Source organism: Notothenia coriiceps, unplaced genomic scaffold (genome assembly GCF_000735185.1).
Source record: "Notothenia coriiceps isolate Sejong01 unplaced genomic scaffold, NC01 NC01_scaffold00014632, whole genome shotgun sequence".
Lineage (NCBI taxonomy): Eukaryota > Metazoa > Chordata > Actinopteri > Perciformes > Nototheniidae > Notothenia > Notothenia coriiceps.
This window is the reverse complement of record NW_011347333.1, coordinates 11344-22707: the sequence shown is the minus strand read 5'-3', so window position 1 is coordinate 22707 and position 11364 is coordinate 11344. Positions and strand designations below refer to the sequence as shown.

At 41.7% G+C, this 11364-nt stretch overlaps 2 protein-coding genes across 3 annotated transcripts in view; one reads left to right on the top strand and one right to left on the bottom strand.

Moving 5' to 3' along the window:
• The window catches only part of LOC104948587 (uncharacterized), a 25481-nt gene extending 16425 nt beyond the window's left edge, over positions 1-9056 (top strand). The window contains exons 4-5 of the mRNA XM_010774789.1: positions 2510-2563; positions 7840-9056. Coding sequence (XP_010773091.1) covers positions 2510-2563; positions 7840-7965 — 180 coding nt within the window. The 3' untranslated portion in view covers positions 7966-9056. The remainder of the gene's footprint in view (positions 1-2509; positions 2564-7839) is intronic.
• Positions 9057-9531: 475 nt separating this feature from the next.
• Positions 9532-11364, bottom strand: part of slc4a1ap (solute carrier family 4 member 1 adaptor protein) — a 10096-nt gene continuing 8263 nt past the window's right edge. For both annotated transcript variants that reach the window (XM_010774787.1, XM_010774788.1), the window contains exon 14: positions 9532-10951. In XM_010774787.1, coding sequence (XP_010773089.1) covers positions 10902-10951 — 50 coding nt within the window. In that variant the 3' untranslated portion in view covers positions 9532-10901. The remainder of the gene's footprint in view (positions 10952-11364) is intronic.

Genomic DNA, 11364 nt, shown 5'->3' with positions numbered 1-11364 from the left:
GCCATATTAGGCCCTATTATGCTTTTTGGAGCTTCCCTTTCCTGTAGTGTGTTATAGGTTTGTGTGCATGTGAATGGTTTGCAAAAGCTAAAATCCCAAAGTTCCCTCCAGAGGGAGTTTCTCTCCCACACACCCCCCCCCCCTGCCTGAACTACTTCCATTGGACTCCTCTGTTTACTTCCTGAACATAGTGACATCCCTATGTAACATTGCGCTTCTATTGGCTGGCGCTTCAACACATTGTACGTGATTGGCTAAGGGACAGAACATAAATAAGCGGTTGACCAATCACAACAGAGCCAGCCAGCTGGTTTCAGACAGAGGGTGAAAAGAGGAGCACAGGCAGTATGAGAAAATAAAGAGCTTTTTGAACATAAAAGCATGGAGACATGTCACAGTAGAGGGAAGAAATACAAATATGAACCTGAACATGAGCATAATGGGGCCCAATTAAACTAAACTTATTTTAGACCACAAAGTCAAGAAAGCTAGAATACTGTAAGTACATTAGTATCAATAAGCCAATCCATTGTAAGTGTTACTGCAATAGCTTCTAATAAGCCTAACCCCTCTATTATTCTTATTTTATTGGCCAAGGTGCACTCGAACCAGGTGGGATTCAGTCTGCGACAGGATTTTCTTTCTTATACATTAATTTAAGATTGATGGCACATTTGGTGGGAGCTGTAATTGTTACCCCTTTGTCTCCATTTTCTAACTAACAAGGAGTTTAATCTTCTCAGGAAATGTTACAAATATTGTTGGTAGGATGGAGAAACAATCTCAAAGTCAAATTGTGGTTTCTTTAATCAACTGATCCAGGACTGTCTAAGGCTAGTGGTTGGTAAACAAGGCTACGTAGCTCCGGTATGACCCCCATTAGCTTACGCAGTAGTTACACACTTATTTATCTCATTATTTCATCAAGGGCAGAGTTGAAGGGTCAGCCGCTGGTTTCCTTTTCTGATAATCCCTCATGCATGTTAATCGATGCACATTTGCTCAGATGTTGTGCTTAGATGTGGCAGTGCCAATGTTTTCCATTGTTTGTGCCATTGTTTGCCTGATGAAAGAACAACAGTTTGTGTAGCAGATGCTTTTGAGAAATATGTCGTATGTGACATCTGCACTAAAATGGCGCAGTTCTAGAAAATATAATTCAACTACACACACTAGTGTCGGACCATAGTAGTATGTTTCTTGAAATGATTTAGCCAATGTGCTGATTTCCCTATCTTACAGCTATTTCTCAATTATAACATTGTTTTTTAAACTAATTAGTGTCTGTTCATTTCGTATGAAAAGGAACTGGCTGAATAGTTTTATTTTTGGCATTTTAGGTTTTTAAAACAATATTAGAATTGTGCAAGAATGCATTTTGAAGTGTAGATGCAAAGAGAACTGATTTAATAAGACTTGAAGATATAAGACAACTGTAGATATTGATATAAAAGCAGTGGTTAATATTGGAGCTCTCACTAGAGATTAGCACATATAAGGCAAACCAAAGCAACTTCATTTGTATAACAGGTGTTCTACACGATAAAATATTGGAATAGAAGATACATGTCCAACCGCCACACACAGGCAAAAATATTTAAATCCCCCCCATAACAATGATGAAGATAATCTACTTGTTGTCTTTTTCTTAAATAACTACAACACACACCCAAACGGTATGCTAGTGTGTGTGTGTGTGTGTGTGTGTGTGTGTGTGTGTGTGTGTGTGTGTGTGTGTGTGTGTGTGTGTGTGTGTGTGTGTGTGTGTGTGTGTGTGTGTGTGTGGGCGCACATTGAAAGTTTGTAGTAAATGAGCTAAAACCTATAAATACAAATATATGGTACTTTTGAAAGAGATCATATCTTTGTGATTGAACAAAAGAGTCAGTTAATCACGTAAAATAAAAAACTATAACTTTTTCTGGGAGGCTGAAGTGAATTTCCGCTTTTAATTCATGTCAGAGCAGCTTGCACCCACATGGACTGTACTCCCATTGACAAAACAAAAAAAAGATAAGAGCTAGCGGGAGGTGAGCATGAGGGCAAGTGCACACCAGCTCTCTCCCACATCACAACAGCAGGAGTCTTATGTTTCCATTCTTTCCTGAGCTCCCTCCCCCCTTAGAAGCTACCTCCCCAACTGGAGACAATTTGATTATTGTGTGGTCCATCCACCCCCACTGTGGACATGGAGGGGAGTGGGAGACAGGATATTGCATAAGCTTCATTGACTGACTGTTTAGTTTAGTGAGACAGCTGGATTTGCTTCACGTGTTCATCGACTGCCAAGATATGCACTTCTTGTCACGTCCAATTTTGCTGTTTATAATGTCATCAATAACTGGTTGACTTTTAGTAATACGCTTGATCCGATTCAACATTCACATGCATAAACAACTAGCATAAAAAGTTCCTTTTTGGGTTCATAGCACAAGTGTATTTATAGACAGTGTAAAGGTTTTACTGTATGATCTTCTAGTCTCTCATTGTGCATTCTTGTTCTCCACAGAAAATGCTGCTGAAAAAGAATTGCGGAGGGAAAACCCGGACCATAAAGATGCGGGTACGTTTTATTTTTTAATTCACCAAAAACAAAAGCCTCTTGTAGTATTGTGTTGCAAACAATGCTAACAATTTATTGTATGTTGAAAAAACCCCTGTTGAAAATGGTTTATACCAGTGGTATTTATCTGAAAGTACACACACATTGTGTCTCAATTTTGGGTACTCCCCTTTGTACACATGTCGGACACTGGGAACTTGCTGAGTTTTGACCGGGTTGTGTTTTCTCAAATTGCACTCGGCTGCTGTGCCCTCAGCAAAAGAGACCATTGCCGCTCTTAGCTAGCTAGATAGTTAGCTAGCTACGTAATTGTTTGCTATTTGTTTCGTTTTTATTGTAGCAAATCATTACATGGTCAATTAACCCAATAAAATGAACTTTAGCTTCCTTTGACATGAGTAACTATTATTTGTTTAGTGTTGTTTTCACTGGAGAAACTGTGATCACGGATGGTCTTGAAAGTTCCGTTAGTAGCCAAGATGGTGGTTGTTGAGAGTGAAAAGTGTTCAGAGGTCCACATTCAACTTTTGACCCTATTGATTGAACCATCAGGTGCTCTTAGTGCACTGCATTTTGCCATACTTCTCATGGGGACGCACTGATATACTCAAATCAGCAAATGTTAGTATAGAAGTACGAAAATGAACACAGAGCACCTGCTTTCCCTTTAATGGAGACCCATTTTGGGCACTTCTGATCAGGGTGTTCATTGCAGCAGTGATAAGGTGGCACAGCCCCCGTTAACAGCCCGGCCTGTTTTGTCGCCAGCACCTTGATGTCCATCCAACTGCATACTGGGACAGCATCTGGCAGCCGCGTTTGTTCCCATGCCCTGCTAGCAACCGAGCCTTGCCTGAGAGCAACGTCTGAAAATCTGATCGCATTCCATTTACTAACACCGCTAACTACAGTGATACCTACAACAAAGTTACCAGGAGAAAAATGCGCTCTTTTCTTGTTAAAGTTTGTTTGATCTCTTCATCTCAACAGCCTTTAATAACGGAGCTTTCCACTTGTCCCATTAGTGGTCTAAGAAGTGCACATTAACTCGCCTAAATACCTTCGTAAACACAAAGGTATTTTCCCAAGATTGTGTCCCTACTGATCTTCCTGTAAAGCGGTTTTCCAAAACACAACCTCCAATAATCATCCACCAACTGCAACAGTGTGATTCAGTTATGTGGTGGGTAAGGGGAGCATGCTGGAGAGCCGACTGGAACAAGCCTGGGCGTCTTGGCACAGCGCAGGGTACTCCAGAAGGATGCACAGTGTGGTGAGAAAAGTGACGTTATTATCACGTTGCGTGGGTTAGTGTCAACGGAACCTTATCGCACTCACTTATTACACACACACACACACACACACACACACACACACACACACACACACACACACACACACACACACACACACACACACACACACACTCGCACTAACACCAACTGTAACAGCATGTAGGGCGCTGTTATCCTCCATGTTGAAGTATGGATGAGCGGTACAAAAATGTAAAAAAGTGATTTTTGCGAGTGTTTGAGGAGGAACAAGAGGGCTTCGTTGAGAGATGGAGCTGAGGAGGAAGAGGAGGCGGAGTGTTTGTCGGGTCCCTTGTGGTGTATTTCCAGAGATGAAGTCATTTTCCATTTATAGCCTGGATGGCTGCTATCTGTTTAACTCCGCTGATACATGGAGATATTGCTCATTATCCTCTGTCTCAGTGTTTTCCCTGTTGGTCGGGTCTGTGCACTTTATAGATTTTCCTTAAAGTGAGTACCTTGGATTCCTGGGCTATTTGGAAGCTTGTTTTAACTTTCTACCCTTTATGCCACGGGGCAAAGTGAACCACCTCCCGCCTCTGTCTTTTCTCTCCCGTACCATTCGGTGTATCTCCCTCTCCCTCTTTAGCTGTCAACCCTGGGTTTCCTGGCCTGAATCCAAAAGAGAGACGCTGGATCTGGATGGGGCCCCGGCTTCGAGACCGGATTCAAGCATGGGAGTTGTTACGGGAGTAGAGGTCGATGGTCGTGGTTATGTTTAAAGAGGTGGGGGGTTTGTATGGAAGCAGTAGGAAAACACAGCTTTGGCCTGCCCCTGCTGCTGCGGAGGCCCTCCCCCCTCTAGGGGTTGGAGGTGAATAGGAGAATAGGGTGATGAGAGCTTCCCAGGCTGCAGCAGGCAAGAGTGATGGAGTCTGATTACAGCCACCGTTAAGAAAAGGGAGGAGAGGAGGGCGAAGATTGATTGAGGGGAGGGAAATGGTGCAGAGAGTGGAGGGGGAAACTAAATTGAAGGAAAAATGTTCTGCATACCATTTTGTTGAAGTAAACTGCATGGCTTAGATGGGATGCAAAGGCATTATTGGTCTTAGCATTAGGACAAACAGATTAAAAAACAGTTTAAGGAGTAGCCTAACATTTGTCAATTGCGCTTTATCGCTTTTGTGCAGAGAGTTGGATGAGATTATTATAATTGAGCTTTTCCTTAGTGCTGGGAAGTCGTAAATCGGAGCGTGTTCCAGTACATCAAGTCGAAAAACCAAGTTCTAAGTTGCATCAGTTGATAACTACACAACTGGTGCTTATATAGCTGCAGCAACATATCCCTGGATAGAAGTAGGACAGCACTGTGTGTACAACTGAACTTTGATTGTATATATAAGACATACATAAGACTGGTGCTAAAATAACTCTATATTAGTACAGCTATCACTTAGTCAATACGGTAATCAACAGTCTCAGATTTTAAGGTCAGATATGGTGAGGTTCTCTCAAATCTTGGAACTGGAAATCTAACTTCAGAGAAAATGTACTACTGAGAACTTGGAAATGTTGAATAAGTACAGACACAATGCACTATTACTTTCATACCCGCATGCTTAATATGAGGCTACGGCCAGCCATTGGTTAGCTTAGCCAAAGACTTGCCTGCTAGAAAGAATTAAATATGTTTTGTTCCCGGTGTCACAGGTTCCCTGCCACAGCACATCCACACCACAACTATACAAAATACCTTAGGGTACATATGAAGTATAAAAGCCTGATAGATAATTAGACCAGAAGCAACAAACACAATAGTCAGGAAATTTGAAGTCCTTTGACTTTCCAACATAGCAATCACCTCACACAGAGGCTCAGGTTTAGCCCCCCCCCTGAACCCCTGGGCCACAGAGTAATCCATCCTTTTAATAAACTCGACTATTCCTTTAACAGGGCTGGAAACACAGTGCTGAGACTTTTCAGATATGCAAACTGAAGCATACATCATAGGTCAAGGATAACTTAAAACATAAAATCCCTCGAAATGCATTTTTACAGGCAGTTCCTCTCCAGGACAAGTGAAATATTACTGTTTTTTTAACTGAGCTTTGAATGCCTGTCGAAAAAGGCCCTCCTTGCGCTTTTGGGACTACAAGCACCTTTGGGACCTGCACTTTTTTTGACCCATCTTGGCCCTAAATGTCCAGCAAACTGCAGATGTGACCACAAGACAACTCATCCTGAAGTACAACACACCCCCTCAAAGTTGGACTGACTCACAGCTACCATGTGGCCAACACATTAACACGTCCACATCTGAGTTTACTGTAACTTGTTCTTGGGATATGCTTTGTTTGTCCACGTCTCACTTTTCGCCTGTTTTATACAAACATCAGTAGATAAAACATCTCTAAGTGGTTTTGGGAATTGTTGCCGTGTAACTGTGACTCAGTTGTCGGCACTGAATCCCTTAAGATGTTGGCTGAAGTCATAGCAACACCTGTTAGGCTCACATGCGCAGTTAATGGAGGCTTATTTCATATGCATTGATGTCACTGAGTACTTTCCAGTAGCACTGAATAGAGTCAGTCAGCTACATAGTGCATCTGTCTCAGTTCTACAATGAGAATATATAGGTGTCCTTTTAAACACACACTCAACTTCTAATGACAGCGGATCTGTCTCAAGGTCCTAATCTTTCTCAGTCCACCTTCTCACACACTCTCCCCAGACTCTGAAGAAAGTGCTGCCTCACTGCCAAATCCAACAAAGTCATTTCCTGCTGTTTCCTGCAGGGAGGAAAATGACCCAGGCTAATTTTAGACGGAGGACTTGTAGAAACACAAGAAGCGAGGTTCTGCTCAGAGGGGGCGTTGCTCTGTGAAGGGTTTATGTCACCAAACCTGCAGTTTGAGCGAAAGGTATCAGTGTGAAATGTTCTTAGGAGTGCAGTTGTTTCCCATCACTGCTAGTTTGGTTTTCAGTCACTTTCTCACAGTGACTTGATACTGTAACTTCTTTCTCTAGGTTTCTATAAGCCACTTTAGAAGCCTTCTGAAACAGACATTTCCAACACGTCATATTTCAAGTTCTTAGTTTTACTCACATTTGGATTGTTTCTGGGTTGTGAGACTGGCTCAATGGTGTGGTTAATACAAATACAAATACAGCTGTTTCAGAACTCTTTCAACACAGAAAAGAGGCATTTCAAGGGTCAAAGCAAAAGAGGCAAAACTAGTCAAATGAAAACTGAGATCGTCTTTATGTTTCTGTTTGATAAAAACATTTACAAAATGGACTTGTTGAGAACTGTGTCTTGTCTGCGTCTTCCTAACAAATTTCCCATATCTGCGTATCTTTATAGTCTTTTATGTTGCATTGACCACAGAGGTCGCTACTAGCTATTATTAGCAATACTGTCCATTTTATTTTGCCAATTCTAACAAAACTGTCTCAAACTGTAACTGTCCAAATAATACTATGAGTAAAGGCTGGTAAGAAGCCATTCATCCATACTATCTTCCAACCCCTTTCAAGTAGCCGATTATCCAATTGACAGTTTCTAGGGCATGTAGTCTGAAAGGAAATCTTAGTTCTGAGTCTTTTAAATAAATAATTGAAACCTTTCGCGAAGATACAACATACTCATGGGAGGCAGGTAAATCAGAAAAAAAAGTGTATTGAAAGTAGCAGCATCACGGCAGATTATTTCCTGGGAACTCGTCGGTATTGGACCGGTCAAGCATCTTGACCGGTCCAATACCAAAGCCATTTGCTATGACACTGTATTTAATAATACGACTACACGTTAAATAGGCAGAAAATGATCTGAACTTGCAGACTTCCATCCCCTCAGTGGCATAACGGAGTTGAACTGTTTTGCAATATCCTGTTGTATATATTAACCCTAGCCTAATCTGTCATGCCAACGTAAACATCTCTCCTCAACACAAAATGAAGCACTTAGGTGGCTCTTACACAACTTCTGTCTCTCATCATGCCCTTTTGTCTCTCTGTCCACAGAACCTGACGGGGAGTCGCCCCCCCCCCAGGTACACCTACGACCCCTCCATCTTCGCCTTCCGCTCCTTGAGTACAGTGCCCCCCTGCAGTCCCCTGACCCCGTCCGAGGATCCCCCCTTCTCGTAAAACAACAAATGACCACCAGATAATCCTCCGCACCACTCTTCATTCCCAGGCGGCTGCTTTCTTTTGTTACAGCTTTCTGCTTTGGGACCAAGAAGTGATTGTTCTAAAAGGGACCGTGCTAGAAAAGACGTTTGTTCCACGGTCAAACTATTTGCACACTCAGGTAATCCCACCCTGTCACTTTGATCATTTCTCTCCACTAAAAAAACAACATTTGGGGAATAAAATGGCCACAAACTATTCTAAGGATTCTTCAGGTTATGCATACGTCTCTGAAAAAGGCCCTGCTAAATGACGCTAACATGGACTTGACGACCAGAGGTGGTACAAAGGGACCAACCATTTTGAAAAATGAATTTAGCTCTGGAACAATATTCAAGGGAAAAATGCATGTTAGACAATCAAGTGGTTCCAAGGTTTCTTCCTTTGATGTGATTACTGGACATGTTGTAAGGTTCTGGGTAACTTTATATAGTAAACATGTCATCAAAGTCAAACAAGTCATCGGATATCTTGTTATTGTGGAGGTAAACATAGCCAGTGGTCACATATCGTCCGTCTGAAAAATACTCTGGATGTGTTTATTGAGTATGCAGGAGCTATAACAAACATGTATGACATGTATGTAGTTAAATAGTCCGCCTGTCACAACGTAAGCTTCTTGAATTTGTCACTTTCTAGTCCAGGTTACGAATACTTGTATCCTCTTTCCTTGCATGGGTTCCACTGTTTGTGCAGAAAGAGGTATGTGGAAATAAGGAAGTATGAGAATAGTTTGCTGCACATTTGGCAAGTGTATTTGGCCTACTTGTAGTGCGCCATCTTTATTTCTTTCCAATATTGTACCTCATTATTTTCTAGATAGAAGAGGTCCGCTGGTGTTCTGAAGACACCCAAGTGTTTTCTTAAGATCTCTTAATGCCTTGAAATCACATTCCTGTTGTATTGAATGAAACTTGAGGTAGTTCTCGATTAAACACGATGTCACCACTGTAACTAAGATTTCGCCGAAGTAAGTGAATGTAACATTGTGACGTCCATCGTTGCACAAAATGAATCAATAAATGCCCTGTGGCCTCTTGTTCATTGGATTTGGAGCAGTTTATATTTGTATTTATATAGATATATATATATATCTATATATATATCTGTATACAACCACTTCACCTAAAGGGATAGTTTGAATGTTGGAACTGACGCTGTTATCCATGTTCTATTCAAATCATTCAGGAGTTGCTGGTCTACGGCTGCCTCCATCTGTTAGTTTGTGTTATTGTGTTGGTAGTTTAAAGTCACAAAGTAAGACAAACGTACTAAACCTTCAGGGTACCGGTGGATCAGCGACCCCAGTGATCTGCCAGTTCAAACATTTCACTGGAGTCTGGTAACTTTAGCAAGATCATGGATATTAAAAGAAAATGGCATTACTGATTAATTAATCAACAGCTAATCAAAGGGTCATTAATTATCTTGTATGGTATTTAACCCATCCTTCTTTCCCATAATTCATCAAAGATATTAAGTTGATTTCTAATTTTCATGGTTAACCATTTCATACATTTTATTTACAAGATCCTCCATCAACATTAGCAAGAGCATACTTTCATTCTACATCAGGAAATATTGTCGAGCACAGAAAGGTAGAGTTGCTATATATTTTAAATATAGCAACTCTACCTGATACAGACATTTATTTTAACTTGGGCCTTTTTTTTTTTAAATTAAGGTGACTTTGGATTTCCTGCTGCCCATATCCATAACTACCTCATACTATCGCTTTATTCTGATAGGCTTATGTTTTATCATTGGAACATCGTCCATAAGGTGCCAGGTGAACGACAGCGGACTCCTCTGGTGTTTTGGGCAGGGAGGAGTGCTTTCCGTCAGTGATTAGTCACAGCACGGAACTTCACGGCAGAGATCAACAGCCAACACCACGAGCCTCTCAGTGCCAGATTATTCGCTGAGAAACAGTGTGTGTGTGTGTGTGTGTGTGTGTGTGTGTGTGTGTGTGTGTGTGTGTGTGTGTGTGTGTGTGTGTGTGTGTGTGTGTGTGAGGCAGCTTCTGATGAAGAAAGACCCAGAATGTAGGGGGAAGGAATAAGAGGATGAATGTGAAGCGTGTAAAACAGGTAATGTACAGACAATTTATTTAACATTTATATAACAAAAATACAATTATTTACTTTGAGGGTGTGGAGTATGGCGGTATACCAACAGCACTGAGTGGGATTTCACAGAGAGAGGAATCCTGCTCTGGGCAAACACACCAATCGCTGAGTCACCGTTAAAGACAATCTTGTTAAAAAGAGAACTTTGAGAAGGTTGTGTGTACACGCAGGCAAACACTCCACTTAGCTTGAGTCATTGTCAGCTTGCATTTCAAGCAGTAAGCCATCCAAGTGTCCAGATGGTCAGAAAAGCTGCTTCAGTGCTCTCCCTCTCTTTCTCCTTTAGAATAAAACATTTTTTTTTTCTTTTTAAATGATGCCAAATATGCCGTTTGGATGTCAGGTGGATTCAAACTGCAAGAGCCAGAGAGCTGAATTCAGATCAGTTACCGTTCATGCTCTGTTGATTTGTTTTATTTTCTGCTTGGATGATAAAGAATTAAAAGTAAAAGAAAAAAAGGCTTTCATCTCTATTGTTTTCATGGGTGGTAAGGAGGCTGCCAGCGGGCTGCCTGCCCAGTGTCTGCTCACAGGGCTTGCCAGATAATGCGAAATAGAATGTATTTTTTGCTTATGAGCATGCAAAGATAGAGAAAGGTGCTGCATTATTTCCCTCCTGCAGGCCCCTGAACGCCTCGCAGGGACTGGCAGAGAGGGGGTAATGGTCGGCGCTGAGGAGACTGCAGGCTTTGTGTTGCAGGTATTGTACGCAGAATAAAAGCTGCCGGAGCGGACACACAAGAGCTTTCTCTCTTCTGTTTCCCCTCAGTAGCCAAACTTGTCGTTGAGGTGTGTGCGGCCATCTCCAGACTGACCTGAGTACAGAAAAATAGAGAATTAGATTCAAAGTGATCACCAATTCATGTTCAGAGAAAGGAAATCACCAACAGAATAAGATGTCCCTTTTCTAACTAATCACAATCCTAACATGACTCATCTGAATTAGTTCTGACCCCAACTCCAAGTTCGGTTTGGCAGCTGTTTCACATTTATTTCCATTCAAGCTTATCTTATCATTTTTGGAGGACTTTGTTGTGCATTCCTGAGCAAACAATGATAATGTTGCTGCAATGTCCGCCGCAGTAATAGACGATGAAAGCCTGTTCACTTCCCTGTTATTCCTGTGCCGAGTAGGCCAGGAAACTACAAGCCTGTCATTGTCAACAAGTGTTTGTCAGCTTAAAGAAACCGAAGCCTTATCCTTATCCTGGGGAGTGGGCACCTACTT